General features: G+C 43.9%; 1 protein-coding gene across 7 annotated transcripts in view; it reads right to left on the bottom strand.

Moving 5' to 3' along the window:
• Positions 1 to 17,709, bottom strand: part of ACSL6 (acyl-CoA synthetase long chain family member 6) — a 48,236-nt gene that overhangs the window by 4,567 nt on the left and 25,960 nt on the right. For 4 of the 7 annotated variants that reach the window (XM_030503792.1, XM_030503791.1, XM_030503795.1 and 1 more), the window contains exons 10-20: positions 13,982 to 14,055; positions 10,910 to 11,122; positions 8,554 to 8,688; positions 7,358 to 7,492; positions 5,559 to 5,654; positions 4,681 to 4,753; positions 3,753 to 3,841; positions 3,081 to 3,197; positions 2,703 to 2,846; positions 1,920 to 2,021; positions 1,602 to 1,673 (exon numbers count right to left, since the gene is read on the bottom strand). In XM_030503792.1, coding sequence (XP_030359652.1) covers positions 1,602 to 1,673; positions 1,920 to 2,021; positions 2,703 to 2,846; positions 3,081 to 3,197; positions 3,753 to 3,841; positions 4,681 to 4,753; positions 5,559 to 5,654; positions 7,358 to 7,492; positions 8,554 to 8,688; positions 10,910 to 11,122; positions 13,982 to 14,055 — 1,250 coding nt within the window. The remainder of the gene's footprint in view (positions 1 to 1,601; positions 1,674 to 1,919; positions 2,022 to 2,702; positions 2,847 to 3,080; positions 3,198 to 3,752; positions 3,842 to 4,680; positions 4,754 to 5,558; positions 5,655 to 7,357; positions 7,493 to 8,553; positions 8,689 to 10,909; positions 11,123 to 13,981; positions 14,056 to 17,709) is intronic. The other 3 variants (XM_030503797.1, XM_030503794.1, XM_030503793.1) reach the window with 2 other exon arrangements.

Here is a 17,709-nt window from a genome sequence, read left to right as displayed (position 1 = left end):
GCTCCTTTTAGCCTTGCAAAATTATCATGAAGCTTTGTAGGCACAAAGAGTGCACATGGTGATGATCATCTTTAAAGATGGTCTTTTATTAGCTAATTAAAATGATATAAAATCATTCAGCTCAGGCACATGGGTTTTTTCCAGGCTGCCCTGGTTGGCGGGGGGCTCCCCGAGCACAACAGGAAGCCTCACAGTGAGGAGTGGGGTAAGCAGAAAAGGGCTGCGTGGCTGGCCACGGTCACCGATGTAAGACAGAATTCCCCAGCCATCTGCTGCTCTCCTGATTCCCCAAGCCAGACTGGTTTGCATTTTGTTCAGCTGGGAGTTGCAGGAATATAGTCTAAGGATCAGTTTTAAAACTCCTATTAGATATGTGATTCATTTTACCCCTGCAAGCACTGTGGTCGCATTCCCCGCCCAGTGATGTCCTTCACAAAACCAGTGTTGGTGCTATTAAAGCTGCACTGGCTGTTGGGTTCCAGAACCCAAAGCTGTCACTGCCAAGTCAGAGGTCCAGGATCAGGCCACTGACACTGCAGACAGGGACAGGGATGATAAAGAATCCCTCTTCCATATAAAGGGGATCCCATCCCACATGAACATGAGCTCTAGTATCTGGCTCAAATTTTGGTTTTAAGATTACATATTGCAACAGAGATTGAACGTTGAAGCCCTCTAGTTTTGAAATGTGAAACATTTATTCTTATTTTTTAGAAAGGTGACAAGGCTTTCCTCACTGCTTTATAGTTTATCAATTGCGAACTCCTGGTACAATAGATTATTTGAGGACATTTCATACCATGAGACTATGGCAGGCACAAACCAGACTTCTGACCACAAACAACTCTGCGCATTACAAACCATGCTTTATATTGACTTTTTAAATTCATTTCTTTTTACTATCATTTCATTGGCATATGAAATGAAGAATAACAAGTTTATGTTTAATGGTGTTTCTGCTGCACTCAGGTATGGCAAATTATCCATCAGAGTTACCACCCAGAAACAGTCTAAACAAAAGCAAAATTCTGTGCTAATTCTATGTAAGGATTAAGATGTTCATTATTGTAACAGAAAGAAGCACTTGACATTTTAAAATGTGGTGGATTATTTTTTTTACTGTGTTTTTAATGCTGTGTAAACTGTGGCTGATTTCTCATCTCTCCTCCTGAAGTGTTTGTAGATCTGTTGCAACAATATTTACACAAGCACCAGAAAAGAATTAGTGCACAGGCTGAAAATAAATAAACCAGCAGCATTTCCTAGGTCAGTTATAAGAAGGGTAATTAGTGACCCAGTTTCTCATCACTGCTTTCAGCGGCAGAAGAATCAGAGTCCTGCGCATATTTATCTTGACCTCTGGTTGTTAGACTGGAGATTATGTCCCTGGATTAGGTTTTTACTTCTGCACCTAAAACTTACACTAAATTGAATTCAAATTTCAAGGGACTTGATAACAATAGATCTCTCCTCCCAAAAACACTGTGTGCAGCTGCAACAAGGATATGGAGTAACGTAACCAATGCTGACAAGTCCCCATTCAATACAAATGGACAAATCACTTGAGCACACTGAATAATGTATTAATTGTTTCGTTTTACCTGCTCAAAGGAATGAAGCCCACTCTCCTTACCCAACCGTACCATGTCTTCCATTATCGCTTGCTGCAGTGCCTGGGTTAAAGCACAGGAATTCCTCATGAAATGTCAGAGTTAACCTTACATGTGATTAATGTCACTGTTCGTCAAGAAAACATGTTTCTGAGTAAAGTTCAAGTGTCTGACTGATAGTTAATACATAATTAGCAAATATTCTATTAAAGAAATGCACAAACATTTGTATGGTGTGATGATGTTAACTGCTTCCTCAGTATGAAAAGTAAGGTTATATTTTATATTCAGACAGACAGAAAGACAAACCTTATTTTTACAGAGTTCTTCATAAGTTCCATCAAACCCTCTTTTCTTTGCCCAGCCTGGCATAACTTCAGAATCAGGCACCACAATTCCCACCAGAAAGGCCTGTAGGTGGAGGAGAAGGAGACTTGCAGACAAAAGCTGAACAATATTTAAGGCCCTACATTGACATGAATACATAAGATAGGTGAATTTGCTACGTGTTTATCACTTCTCATGTAATTATGTCAATGATTTACTAACTGTCATCATGAATTATATTTGGGAGTCTGTGCCTTTTCCTCGGATAAAATGGTTCCCTGTGACTGTATCATTTATACACGTTCAGTTCATAGGCCTGTGAGCCTCAGGGAAACTCCTATGCCAAGGGAACCTCGTGCCTGTGGGCAACAAATATGGAGGGATGAATCACAGTGGTTTCAGAAGCTGTACATGTTTGGATAAATATCCAAAGAAATGGGACAAGACTGGTCAAAATGTGCAGGCAGTGGTCATGGAGCAGCAGTGGCTTTGCCTTCACTTGGCTTACCGCAGGCTAGGTGGCAAAGGAAAGCATTAGGGACCCAAGGGTGACACTGAAGCAAATTTAAAGGCTTGATCTTCAGCCACAACATCCTCCAAGCTGCTTATGCTCCCGTGTGGCTGGCAGCCAGCTCCACAGCAGGAGGGAGGCACCAGGGTGAAAACCTGACGTGGTCCACTCACGCTTTCCCCTTGCTCACACCCAGCTCTCTGCCTTCTACTTACACAGAGCAAAGTAAGACTTTGTGAAAGCTTCTTTTTTACCTGCAGGCTGTCTCCATGGACATAGATCTGGGCAACAGGGTCACTGCGAATATAGATATTCTCAATCTTCTCGGGTGCAATATATTCTCCCTGAGCAAGTTTAAATATATGCTTTTTCCGATCAATAATTTTAAGAGTCCCGTTCTGTTAGGAGAAAGAAATGAGAAGTTATTTAATCACAGAGACTCAGTAAGCTGGTTTTAACAGAGCTCTTTACATTGCCAGAAAATGCTTCGCTGGTATATCGAACTTATTCTGTAAAATATAAACTTAATCCTCTGTAAAGACAGATCTGCTTGGAAATGTAAGTTGAGTACTTGGAAATTTAAATAGGATAATACAATTGACATAAGAACTAAGCTTCTGATCAGCACGCACAGGTAACCATTTCCCAATGTCTCCCGTGTGAAGCCAGCCCTCCTGGTCCAGCGCCTCCGTTGTCTTCTCTTCATCCTTCAGATAACCTTTGAAAACATTTGGTCCTTTCACACATATCTGCAAAGAACAGATTTGCAGAGAAATTGTTTTATTATTCCACTGTAAATTACTAACAAGCTAAATAGTAATTCACTAGAAATATTTTAAAGGTTGACATAATGAGTGTGCTCCATGAAATTAAATGCACTGTGTTATAAAATTAACTGTGAAATATGAAGTACAGATTGCAAAACTGATTTGCTCAAAGTTGATTTGCACTCAGCTTGCAGCTAAAAAAAACCCCAAAGTTATTTCAATAAGTGTAATTTATGTGCAATACAGAAATAACAGCAATGTAGAAATCACAGCAATTCAGCTTTTCTTAGCTGAACTAATTAATTCCATCTTAGCTGTTGAAGGAATCAGGCAGGTCATTGGCTGGAAGTACTGCCACAGCCTCTCTTTAATTGGTGCTTTGCTGTTCTGGTGCTGAACTGATATTTTTCTTTTCCTGATTGCAATATATAACACATCAGCAACCATGCACCTTACAGAGGTAAAATACTTCTATAACGTAAGTACTTAACACAATGTTAACTAGCAAGGATTTGATATAAAAATGTGGTTTGCTACCTCTCCTTCTCCTTTGGAAGCAAAATAATTCAGCTCTTCCACATCCTTCAATTTGATTAAGTTACAGGGCAAAGGAGCTCCTACATGACCTGGAAATCAAAGTTATCAAGTCACTTGTCATCAGGCCTAGAAACAATAAATAGCAGTTTATTATCAGTTGCATGCATAGTTGTAGATACACTGGATATTCTTGCAGGAAATGTATCTCCATGCAGCAATAATTTCCTTGTTAAGGTTTTGTGTTATTAAGACTAAATACCTGAACCTCCTCGTTTGATATAAACCCCGTTTTCAAACATATTGAAATACAAACCACATCTCCATTACCTGTAAGGGACTACCCCTTTTTTAAGCTTAACTCCTTATAAAAGCACGCAAAGCTCTGGGCTCTCATCATTTTAGTAAAAAATATAAGGAAGAAGTTCCAACACAAACCATCTGTGATTCTAGGATTATCTGAATCTTGCTTAGTGCTGATTTTTATCTGATTTTGACAAGACTGAAAAGCTTTGAAAGCCGGAAATACATAAGTATTGAGCAGTGGTGGATCTGTATTCAAAGCCTGCCTTTGCTCACTAAGTCCATGAATGTGTCCATCTTTTCTTTGTTCCAGCATTTCATTCTAACAAACATTCATTTAAATTCACCTCCAGTGCTCTAGAAAGGACTCACAGCACTGACAGTGCAGAGATAAGAGTGTCACAAATAACACCTCAGGGGACAATCCCAAACCTCCCCAGGCAAACGTGCCCAACACCTGATCCCTGTGCATTTATGCTGGCCTAATGACAGTTTCAAGAACATCATATTTGCTGCAGATCAGTCACACAATGGCGAATGCCGCATAACACCCTCTGATGTTACAGTCCTGAATTTCCTAAAGAAATCTTTTCTTTTCTACCTAGAAATGATGGAAGAAAGTCATTACCTGATGTCCAGTCACCTGGGGTTGTAAAGGTGCACCCAGCTGTGCATTCTGTTTGGCCATAACCTTCATAAACCTGGCAAAGAAACAGGTATCTTTAAAACAGCACAGAGGATTTCACTAGGACACAATAGAACTCTAAGCATTGGCTTCTGTTGCACAGCCCTGCAGCTGCAATGAGAGGAATACATTTTACATGGGACACTTTCCCTGGCTCTTACCATATCCAACATTTCACTGACATGACTATGAATTACCTTGGCTCTGTAGAGCTGCAATAGTGAGAAGACAAGTTCAGCACTTAGCTTTTGAGTCAAGTGTATTACTCTATGAGAGGAATTTATTAGTGGGGAGAAAAAAGGTATTTTTGTGGGATGGTTTGAAAATACTCCATTTACTTTTTTTTTTTGCCTAATTTTAGGCTCTTCAATGAGGCCTTTTAGTTGCCCTGGGCTTCCTGTCAAAGAGAAATAATACAGAGGACAGCTTAAGTGGGTTAAATTGTCCTCTGAAGATTATCTTTCTCCATTTATATATAGAATAAAGCTCATGTAACGAAGTTCTGAGCACATGCACAAGTATATTTAATTGCACATACTCAATTAAGTGCTGAGAGCGGCTGGGATGAGTCCATGCTTTTTTCTGACAGCTGCCTGCAGCACAAGCAGCTCTTGTGTGCTTCTCCCTTCCAGGGCCACCAAGAAGGGTTCCTGCTCCAGCCCTGGGGCTGTGGGAACAGAGCTCCGGGGGCACGCTGCTCTTGGACCAGTCCTGATGAAGCTGCCCTAAATGCAGCACTGAGGATCTAACCCATCTCCTTTCTTAAATGCAGTGTATTTCCCAGCTTGAATGAACACATCCAAGCACCCTCATGAGCCCACCTGGCACCCGAGGGCTGCACGGAGGAAGCCCAGGACAGTTGGAGATGCAGGAGCAGCGCCCGTGACGATCATTCGAACGCACCCGCCGAGACTTGCCTGTTCGATAGCAGGAGAAAAGGGAAGGAAGCATCGCAAGTTACTACAGGTGGCAAACCCAGCAGCACCCGTGAGTACTGCTTGTACAGCGCTTGCACAGACAATCTCTCTAGAATAGAGGCAGGGAATATCTCAAGGTCCTTTCCAATCCTACCTATTCTATGATTCTATGAATATGAACCGGCTCTGAATCTTTCCTTAGGGATAAATCCAGCTAAATCTTAAAAGAAATAACTATCCTCCTTGCAGGTAGATATAGTGCCTAAAAAATAAACCATTCATATGGAGATGAGACCCCCATCTCTGTCAGGGTGAGCAACATCTGCCTCTGGGGAACTGCGGAATACAAGCCAGACCCCTTCCCCTCCAGTGCCATTTGCACCTCATCAGTTTTAATGAATTGGCTCCCAATTCATTAAGCCATCTAAAATAACACTGTCCCTTTCTTCAGGCAGATGACCTTCAAACATTTCTGGAGGGTGTTACACCAACTCGTGTGTCACATTTTACTTCCTTCTCCCCCTCTTCATTTCCTTTTTCTTGTTCTAAAAGAAGAAAGCCCAGCACAAAAGAAAACAAGGGACTGAGCCTGCCAGTCTCGCCAGAGCCTGAATCAATATGCAGGCTGGCTTGCCTCGTGTCTGTACGCCCGGCAGCACCATGTGAACTCTGCTCTTTGCACGCTGAGGACAACTAATCCGCAGGCGAAAAGTACAGTCAGTTTCTTTAGTTAAAAATAAAGTGGCATGTCTCCAAGATAACTTATCCGATTTAAAAAATGCAGTAATCAGAGCCTCCCGGAGCAGTACAGAGCCCAAACCCCTGGGTGAAAGCCAATTTAATCTTTTTTCACTGAGGAGATGCAGGGCATTTGCATTTGTTTCCCTTATTGTTAAGCTGTGATTTACAAGTGCAGTTTTCTCTACATTCTTTTGTTGTTTTCCTGGGGAAAAAAGCAGTTTTGAATTTTTATCTGAGAGGGGTTTTGGACAAGGGCCTGTAGAGACAGGACAAGGGGAATGGCTTTAACCTGCCAGAGGGGAGACTGAGATGAGCTCTGAGGCAGAAGCTCTTCCCTGTGAGGGTGCTGAGGCGCTGGCACAGGGTGCCCAGAGAAGCTGTGGCTGCCCCATCCCTGGCAGTGTTCAAGGCCAGGTTGGACACAGGGGCTTGGAGCAACCTGCTCTAGTGGAAGGTGTCCCTGCCCGTGGCAGGGGGTTGGGACTGGATGAGCTTTAAGGTCTCTTCCAACACAAACCAGTCTGGGATTCTATGATTCTATGAATATGCCCAGTTGAAACTCAACCCTAAATCCAGTTGTATCTGTAGAGAATTTGCAGAGAACTTTGGAACAACATCTTATTGATCAGATACTCATCTTTCCATGACCACCTTCATGAATTTTATCCCCACGGGGAGGAGACAGGGATAAGTTTGATAAAAATTTTGGCATCTCATGCATGGTGTTTAAAAATAAATACAAAAAAATAAATATGGCAAAAGTTAATGCAGAAGTCAGTAGAACAAGAAACTGTGCTCCATTTCCTTTATCTATTCAGTTTTCAGTCTGCTATTCACCAGTGAGTACAACTGCCTGCAGTTCATCATGAGGCAAGCGGACCACGCTGACTTTAATGAACACCAGTCACTGCTAGAAGAAATGAGAGTTCTTTGACCTTAGCCTCACTTCTTAAATGGTTTACCTGTATTTTATTGAAGAACAGTTTATCCCACAAGCTGTCATTTCTAATGATCCCCTTTCGAACTTCTGCCTTTTTCCTTCTTGCAGCAAACTCCAGAACCCAGCGCTTGAGGGATGTGTCTGCCTGGCTGAAGATCTGCAGCACAGAGAGAACATCAATAGCTGCTCTTACCATCACAGCACTCAGCTCTGCCGGTGCCAGGTAGTCACCACAGTGACATTAGTGGTACAGTTAAATGAGGCTACACTGGGGCTTTGTTAGTGAGGATATAGAGGAGTGGTTTGTTCCTCTCCGCACACTATTGTACATGGTGTTCCTCTGGGAGGAAAAAGAGAGGGGATGGCAGTTGGCTACATTTACATGACTTACTTCTATATGATTTCCATGATAGGATTCAGTGAAATCATGCAACCTGAGCAGCTGGGAATGAGCAACTTGGCTACCGGAGCAGGTATCGGTGCTGGCTGAGGAGGTGATGGGGGCTGCATTGACCTGAGCTGTGCCACACACCAGCATGAGCTACATCTCCGCAAACAAGAAACCCCCAATGCCCGTCCCTCTACTGATGCACCAGAACCCCTGATCCAATAGTCCTGACCTTGGGGAAAAATTAAAGCAGTAGCTTGTGCTTAAGCTCACCTTTAGAGGATAAGTCTGCTGAGGAGTAAATATTCCCAGCTGGTCAAACAGATTTAACATGTCCAGATATGTCTTTAACGCCTTTCAAGACTCTCTCTTAGATATAAAGATTTCTAGATCCAAAAGCCACCCCACATTGACACTGCCAAAATCCTCATAGTCTTTTTGCAGCTCCTGATTTTCAGCTGTCATTGCCACCAGGAAGAGAGGCTCAACTTCCAAAACTGGTTGAAGGGCGCAAAGAGCCATAGCGCATCCAGGTTTGACCAGTGTTTCTGTGATGAAAACATCCCTCATCTCTGGAAATATCACTAGTAACCTCAGTGAGAACAGGGAATGAGGCTGATACAGAGGGATTTAATCCATGTCAGCAGTCTGCATAAATCAACTTACACATTGGAGGAGCCCTGTCACTTACACAGGGTAAGGATGTGTTTGCAGTAAGGCAGAAATAGCATCATCTGCTCAGGAAATCTCTGTGACTAAGGGGATTCTTTCAGATAAGCACTAGAGGGACATAAACTTCATTATCACAAAAAGAGCCAAATTCAACTCACCTTATCATACATTCTGTTCAGCAGCCGTGGCACGACAGGGAAGATGGTTGGACGCAACGCTTTCATGTCGTCAGATAAGAGGCGAATATCGCCTTGAAAGAACCCGATGCGCCCTCCATGGCAGTATACTACAGACTTGTGGGAGGAAAAGGAACACATGTCACCTCCCTGCTTGTAATTCCCATGGCAGAGCAGCCCCCCCAAGCACAGAAATGCCTTTCCTAAAATCCTACTTTCCAATACGGCAAAAAATGGGGCTTCAGAAGTACATATAAAAGTAACAGTAAATTTTGCACTGAATAGAAATATCTGGATATTTCTGGGCACTTTTCAGTACTGGCAATTCAGCATCCACCAAATTTGCCACTGGTTCTGGAAGAACAAGGAACCAAAGCTGGTTTGGAAGGGATTTCCCTTCATCCCCTGCATACGGGGATGGAGAAGTCTGAGTTATGGTGAGATGCTGGATCTGAGCTTCTCCTTTAAGCCCAGACCTACCACAGCAGCTCACAGCATGAAGACCTACTGTCAATAAAGAAATGGATATTAACAAACATTCTAAAACACTGAGCAGCAGCCGGGTTTTAGATGTTAATACTTTAGTCTTGTTTAAATACAACAATATAGACTACGTTAGCAGTACAGTGCCTGATCCTGTATCCCAGAAATAGAAGCCCACTTCATAAAAGGTGCTCAACTTGTATGGAAACTAGAGATCCAGAAGGTTTTGTGCTTGGAAAGCAGACAGGCCACTTTCATTGGGTTGGAATAGAGCTGGATGTGTGGGATCAGGTGCAAGGAGCTCTGGTCATCAGTAACCCCACAGATGGCTGAGAACATCAGCTCCCTTTGGTGCGCTTGTCTTCCCCATATAACTAAACCAGTTTAAAATTCCTTAAGACACACCTAAGTCATTTTGTGCTATTCCAAAATATCCTTAACACTAACCAGAGAGCTCTGCCAACAGTTACAGAGAGTCTCCATCAACTGAAACCACAGGAATTTCATTCATGTGATGTGGTTAATGACCAGCACACTGCTGAATCTGTGTTTCGTGCTGCACATACACAGGAATTGAGAAAAGGAAAATATGATCAGTGGGAATTATAAATAGCTGCTGGAAATTTTTAGCTTTAAAGAATGTATATGTATAGTTTTCACTGTAAGTTCCAGGAACTAATTATGTTGGGCAAAACTGGGGAAGCTGACACAGTGCTGCTGTTCCGAATGCTTTTGAAAATTACTCTTTAGCCCTTTTGGGAAAAATCTTCACATCAATGAGCTTTTTTAGCAGTCCTGAATATCCTTCAGGCCCGTTTCAATACGGCAACATCCTCTGAAACAAGGTGATTTCAAATGTTTCTGATAGTTTTTTCTCCCTCATCAAATGACTTTTGAATAGCTATAGTCTTGTTTGCTGGCAAAGCAGTTTGCCCCCATAGTGGTGGCACACTGACCAGCTTGCCTTGCAAGGGAAGAAAGGCTGTGCTGCGATTCTCCAAACCTTTAATGGTCTTTCACTTCCAATCTGAAAGTTTTTTGACAGGGCAGAGCATGTTACTTCTGGCACAGATGTTACTAAGAAGTGGGGCTTATACTCAGGTGCTTGTCTGGCTCAGAAGCGGTCCTCCCTGAGAAAGCACAGAGCTGCAGCTGAATCCAGATCCAATCTTCACTTATTGGATCAGGTTTTAGTTTGCAGCTTCTCAGGCCAGGAGAACTGATGTGATCATTTCATCCGATGTGCTTGACACCCCGACTGCAGCACAAATCTTCACCTGGCTTTTCAGGAGATGTGAGAAGTCACTTCTCAGGCTGGCCTGAGTCAGCTCTTCTACTTGCCATTGTTTCTAGGGGACACTGACCAGCTAGTGCCACTGAACACTGCCCTGCCAGGAGGATCACAAGTGGCACACCGCGATCTTAGTTTCCTCTTTTTCAGGGTCTGCAAGTTTTTTGTAGAGATGGTTATTTATGCAATAAAAGGGTTTTTTAGCTGATGTAGAAAATGGCACAAAATTATCCTTTTGCTCCCCTGATACCTCATCCTAAAGTGCTCTGAAAAGCTGCCCCCAGAATTGTGCAGGTAGCAGTTTCTGCTCGTGGACAAAGAGCTGGTTTCCAACCTCAGAGCCACCGGTGTAAGCCAGAGAGCTTGGGAAGTTCTGGAATCGCCCTGGACTCATGGCCATGTCAATGAGACCAGAGATGGGGCCCTGGTGGTATGCACGTGGCACTTCTGGAGTACAAGCTTTTTAGTGCTACAAGATATTGCTGGTTATTTAGTGTTTTATTCATTTTATAGGTTTTTTTTTGGCGTGGAAAAAGGTGATTTCCACTGACACCAGGACCTTACCTGTACCATTCTCTCAAACATGTGTGCTAAAGGCAAATAGGAAATGTGTACATCCTCACAAGTAGGAGACCACTGACTCTGGAAGAAAACACAAGGAGCCCCACAAGGCCTCGTCAGTTCAGGCAAGTTTCTTACCTGTATAACTCGTTCAAACATGTGAGCCAGAGGCAGGAAGGAGATGAGCACATCGTCCTGTCTCGGAAAGATCACTTTCTGCAGGTGAAGGGCATGGGAGACAGAAAGGAAAGAAACACTGACAGGAAGACAACAAGAAAGTCATAAAACAATAAAAAGAAAAATGGCACCAGAGGAGCAAAAGGGTAAAGATTGTCAAGAAAGGAAGGGAGCAGCGTACAAAGTGAAGCGTTAAGCCACAGTGTCAATGAAGCTCGGTTAGCAGGAGAAGTAAAGAGCACGGAGATGCACACAGAGGGCAGTGGAGAGGTCTCTCCATGGCAGAAGGCTTACAGTATCCACTCAGCTCACGCTGGAAACAGAGGCTCACCCTGTCAGAGAATCCCATTTTTATCCATTGCTTTCTACCAGGAGGTGCCGAGACCAGGATTCGCGCCCTCAGCTCTGCGCAGACCCACAGGATCCTGGTGCAAACCTGCAGGAGCCTCCTGGGAATCCGCAGGGCTCCACAGCGCATCCCTTTTCCACATTGCACAGAGCCCAGCGGAGATCACAGTGTTACTAGAGTCAAAGCTATTGATTTTTTGTCCTTCTCCTTTGGTTAATCATTGGTTTGAATCAGAATAGGTGGGAAAAATTAATGATTGTTTTTCAGCTGCAAAAATTAATGACTTCTGTTAGTGTTTCTTGTCATTTGAAATGATTAAAGTGGAATTTTAAGGGCATTATCACTGCCCCACAGACAGGCACAGTGGGGAAAAGAAGCTGGACAAATTATGCCAAAAATAAAGTGACCAAAGTCTTCAGTTTGCCGAGGTTTTAACTCTGTCTCACAGGCTGGAATAAACACAGGCCGTAGGAGCCTTACTGAACCCCTGCTCTACTTGCTTTACTAGCTGCCTTTCCAAGGGTAAGGCTTGCTATAATATTGCAGATAAGGAAATCTGAAAGCTTGATTACCCAGTAACTTGCCCTGAGGCCAGTGGTTAGAGGAAAATGGGTATAAAATCTATTAGCTCACAGTATTAGCAGTTTATACCACTTTGCATCTCCACTGCTGTGATGGAATGGATAGCCTTTGGCCTGGGACACAGCGGTGGATGAAGGCACAGGAGATTCTTCCTTAGGGAATATTTTATTGGAGTTAAATCTGGACAAGTCAGACTGGGGAATGTTCTCCCACCCTTTACCTAGTGAAGTCAAACACAATTGACCATGTGGGTGTTTTCAGGATCCCATTTCATATTATTTCCTGTGTCAGCCTGAATTAAGCCATTAGGGGCTGCAGATCTGTTTATACATTATTTCAGATTGGCTTCATTTCCTGCAAGCACTGGAATGTAAAACCATTAACATCACTAGCTATGCTGCTTTTGTTTCTAACACTGCTTTAAGTGCCCAGATAATAAATGGTTTTGTTTTAAATCAGACCAAAGTGATGACATTGAATAGCGTCTCGCAGTTGGCACAGTTGTCCAGTTAAATGCAAAATGAAAACAGCTTCTTAGCATCTGAGAACAACCTTATAAAAGCTTTAGGGTCACTTCAAAAAATGTTCTCTTGATCAAAATCCCTGAACTAAGCAAAACTGGCACAAAAGTATGTGAGCAGCAAATCTGCAGCGCTCCTCAGCTTTAGGTATCTTTATTCTGGTAATTTGTACTACTTCTGTTGCACTTTGCTCGACTACAGTTCTGTGGTTAGGCATTGCCCTACTCCTATGGGTCAGCTACAGGCATTTACACTCCCACCAACAATACTTTGGTGACTGAGACTGTTGAATTTACAACCACTTACACCAGACTTACATCTCCATCTGATACCTTCAAGATTAATCAGAGTCCCATTGCCACCAGTGAATACTAAATCGATTTCTATGTCCTGGAAGATGCAAAGTTGCCTTAGCTCCCTCAAACCAGTTCTTTTGCAGCATAAATGCTCCTGACCTTTGAAGCTCAGACCTATGTATGCACCAGCTTTCGTTTGGGCATCTTGCTGCCTCTGAAGCCAATGACAGCTCTGTGCTGTGAAGCCCAAGGGCTGGCTGCAGCAAGCTGCTATGGTGGCATTTCATATGGGGAATTACTGGAGTCGCAACCCTGCAAATACTCCAACATGCGAGTTCAGTGGGACTCCTCACATCACGTGTCCAAGTTTCCTCACAACACAGGTCTGGAAATCTCAGAAAGTTCAAGGATTAAGATAACTAGACTGCAGTATTTTCACCAACAACAATAAGACCAGCAAGGGGTATGAGGTGGCAAATTGTCCACCTGTGTGTACGTCACTACTTTATGGAATTGCCTGGTTACTACAAAAAATAGATTCTTTATATTTGTTAGGTCCTTAATATGTTGTGCTAAAGCAGTTCTGCTTCCTGTATCATTTCTAAACACAAGTTCACACGTTGCATGAAACATACAGGTACTTTGCTAGTGCTATGCTTTTTTAAAAACATGTATAACAGAAACCAAGATATACTTCGATATCAATATAATTAACCATTCTTGTAAAAAACTTATATATTCTTATATATATACACTTTATAAGCAGAGAGCTTTAAGTAAGTGAGCACATTGTGCGGGCACAGTGGGACACAAAGAGCACAAGTGGACTTTGTCAAACACCACTTGCAACTCTCAGGGGCTTGTTTGCTCTCCTTGTTGTTCAAAAGGAGTTAATGAATTGATTTACAGGAGCCAATGTTGCTCTTTAGAACCACTTTGTGCCCTACGGAGCAAGGGAGCCAGTGCTGGAAAGGGGATTCAATGCCCTCCAGTGCTGTAAGCTCGGACTTGCTCCCATTTCCATGGATTTGGCCTTCCGAGTAAGAGAAATTTCACCTCTTTACTGCAAAGGCACATTTCCAGCCCCTGCAGGACACAGCTTAACCCACCCCCCTGCACAGGGCAGCACTTTCTAGAGCAGAGTATTCACCTCCGTCACTTTCAGAAAGCCTGAAAAGTCCGCAACCACGTTCCCATGGGTCAGCATGGCACCTTTGGGGTTCCCTGGAGGAAACAGAGAGAGATTTGGGAGATGAGCATCAGGGAGCTTCCAAAAGCTCAACAAAAACCATGACACAAATGGTTAAAACATTAAATTCTGCATTTTAAAACGTAAGTTTCTCAGTCATTTCCGTGCAGTGACCTGCACCAACAGCACTTACTGCAATACTCAAAATGTAATAAAATGATACTGTAAGCACAAATGCTTTTATTGGAGACTCTGAGCAACACTTTCCACCAGAAACAACCCAGCTGCAATTTGTGAGAGCACTTAGATGGAGCAGTTTGATGAGCATGGCCATCAGACCAGGCTGGCTGCTCACAGCCTCCCCAGTAGGATTTACTTCATACAGGTTTTGACTAAGAATTATCTTTAATACCAAGAAACCCTATTTAAAAAGCTGTCAAGCTCTTACTTAGCCAGCATGCTGGATATCCTGAACAATGAAGAAAACAGGTAATACATGGTAAAAATTAGGCTACAAGAAGACTCTATGAGACTGTGATTAAAGGAAATCGTTAATGCTGCCAGCAGCAGAGCAGCGGTGGAGGCAGCACTGAACTCATCAGGGAGCCGCGTTCCATTCCACTGATGGGCACTGCCCCTGCATGTTTCACCTCCACACTGTCAATATTTGCTTTTTCACCCTCTTTTCTCTCTTTTGCATTTCATATCTGTTCATACACCGAAATACTGGGTTTGTTAAGCAGTGAACACACAGGCTGGAAGCGCTGGCTGCGCAAACCAAAGCTGAGGGCTCCATCCAGAGCTCCCTGCCTGCAGCACTGGCCCAGAGCCCTCTGCACATCCTCCTGCCACAGCAACTGTCCCTTTCCATCACCCTCGGAGGGTTTATTGCTGAAAAGAAGGTGCAGGTCAGCTCGAATCAAGATTACGGAGCCAGCCTCCCTCTCCCCAGCGTGCTTTTAAGCAGATTGGTTTAATTCAATCACACCACTGCAGCGTAGCTCCTGCTATGCCATGCGGAAGCTGATCGGAGGAGCTTTGCCTGTAGGTACCTTGCATGGCCCCAGCACAGGGATACCCCAGGAGTCTGCAGTGCTGTTACAGCTGATGATGGATGCAACCGCCTCACAAAACTATAAACCAGCAAAGATTTCACGCTGGTTTCCTCAGATTAGGAAGGGGCAACGGTGTTTTGTGAGTTGGTTTCAGCACAGGAACATATTCTTAACCCACTTGGTTTGGGGTCAGTTTGTACCTACGTGGCACAGCCCAGCTTGGTGCTGAGCCCTGTGCCCTGACAGTTCCCTGCCAGCACCTCCACTCAGCTTCACCAATAGTTAAATAAAGGCCCAAGCAGAAGTAGTCATTATTGCAGGCATTTATTGCGCTAAATCAGGACATTTTGAACACAGTGTATTTTACTGAAAATCCATACTTGGTGTCCCAAATGCCTTTGAGTAACTCGGTCCCAAATACTTGCAGACGGACAGAGTGCACGGGCAATATTTTGCTGTCGTGCTCGTCCTCATCCAAAGCTCAGAGGTGAAGCTGGGGCTGACATCTTTGCCATGTTGATGCTACGTTAAGCTCCTGCCCCAACCTAATGTACCTCAGGCTTGTGGCACCAGCTCAGCCAGGCAGGTTTCATTTCCAGGCACTTATTTTCACAGCTGGGTGCACATGTGGATCCAGACCACAGGAAAACTCCATGAACCAATGTTGGTTGATCCAGAAATCACTTGTGTTATTTGTATTTAGCCAAACATGCATGCTCAGCCCTGACAATTCTATACATAGCTGTATTCCTGCAGCGTTGCACAAGTTCCTCCGCGTTGGCACCAGCAGGTCACACAGTGGGGGAGAGGGTGTGCTCAGTATTGTTTGGAAGTTCAAAACTGTGGCCTCCAGCTATAGCAATGGCAGATCTTGCTCCTGCACCTTGGCACAGCTCTGCAGCCGCCTTCTGGAAGATTACATAGAGTCCCAGACTGGTTTGTGTTGGAAGGGACCCTAAAGCTCATCCAGTTCCAACCCCCTGCCACAGGCAGGGACACCTTCCACTAGAGCAGGTTGCTCCAAGCCCCTGTGTCCAACCTGGCCTTGAACCCTGCCAGGGATGGGGCAGCCACAGCTTCTCAGATGCTTTGAACTCAGACTCACGTATCATCCCACCTCTAACACCACTGCTGTGATTTGGCACCGTTAACACCACAGCCTGTCCGGATGCTGAACCTGCTGCAGATAGGACACAGAGGAAGGATCCAGGATGTTCACACTGCTCCAGGCGTGTCATGGTGATCTGACCAGAGGTACTGAATTTGCATCAAAGACAGAGGTGTCCAGAACAAGCCATGCTCCCATGGAAGCTGCAGCTTTTTGAGCTGGGGGATTCCTGTAAATGTTGACCTTCTTAGTAGCTGTAAGAGCAACCAGCAAAACAGATGCCCCTTGCTACGAGCCCCTTCCCAGAACTACCATTTCGAGATTAAAAAGTTGGCAGCGATACTGCTTTTCCTTTAAAAAAAAAAATCAATGCCAGACCTGTAACACTGCTCTCAAGCTTGAATCCCCTCATCCAGACACTCGTTATGAGTATCCCGTTATGGAACAGGGTCAGTTAGTAGGCTGGGCATGGCAATTTCTGCTTGTCTTGGTGCCAGGCTGGTTTGGCAGCTCTCATAAGCAAGGGAAGAACCTTTTCCATGTTGCTAAATGCGTCTTTCAAGCAGCAGCTCCAGTACTGACTCGGTGGTGTGATCTGTCAGCATTTTGGGATGCAAGCGCTCCTCTCATCCAGCAGTCAGGGTTATGCACTGACAGGCTGTGAGAAAACACTGGGAAGCAATTCTTATCCAACGGGTTAGAGGTGGATCCTTGAGGAAATGTCGTTTTGCTTCTCTGATGGTTTGGGGGCATCTGTGTGCCTCTGGCCCATTTCCCAGTGCTGATGATTCCTTGGTGCCACAATGAAAGTTGCTCTTGTCATCTGAGCTCAGCAATCCCAGCGCAGGCTTGGGCATCTGATCCTATCAAAGAAAAGCGCACATTAAAGCCCACTTCTGGTGGGTTTTTTTATAAATAGCTAAGATTGTTTCCCATCTACAACTTCCAGGTTACAAACTCTACAGCTAAGGTTTGAGTCACACCATACAAGAGTATTTAGAGCCTTTCAGAATTGAAAAAGCCCTTGAGAACATATCCATTTGAAGAAAAGTCGAAATCTGGTCATTAAAAATAGCCTGGCGCGGGCTGTATAAAAAGCCAAGCCTTTTACATCAAAACGCGACATGGAAAATAGATCAGAGCGTTGTTGCAACCCCTGGAAAAGGCAGAAAGTGATGTGCAAAGTCCTCCAGCAGCAGAGGCTGGGCTGGTGGTTCACAAAGCATTGCTCTGAGAGAGCTTTGTCAGCAGATGATTTGCAGAACATGAAATCTCTGGTTTGGATGGGAGAAAGCAAAGAGCTCCCTGGTTGTCCTATTTCTGTAACGTCAGGCCTGTTCCTAAGAAAAACACAAAGTCAGGAGCCGGCCCAGGACTGCATTTGTGAATAAAAAAATCAAACCCTTCTCTAGTCAGAATGTCTTATTTAGAAATAAATATATTGTCAAAAATGTGACTTGAAAAGAAATCGTTGCTCTGCCCTTTAAAACCCACACAAACAAATGGTGCCCCACCGTGTCTGCAGG

Source organism: Strigops habroptila, chromosome 12 (genome assembly GCF_004027225.2).
Source record: "Strigops habroptila isolate Jane chromosome 12, bStrHab1.2.pri, whole genome shotgun sequence".
NCBI classification, from domain to species: domain Eukaryota; kingdom Metazoa; phylum Chordata; class Aves; order Psittaciformes; family Psittacidae; genus Strigops; species Strigops habroptila.
The sequence above is the reverse complement of the archived record's forward strand: the minus strand, read 5'-3'. Positions and strand labels throughout refer to the sequence as shown.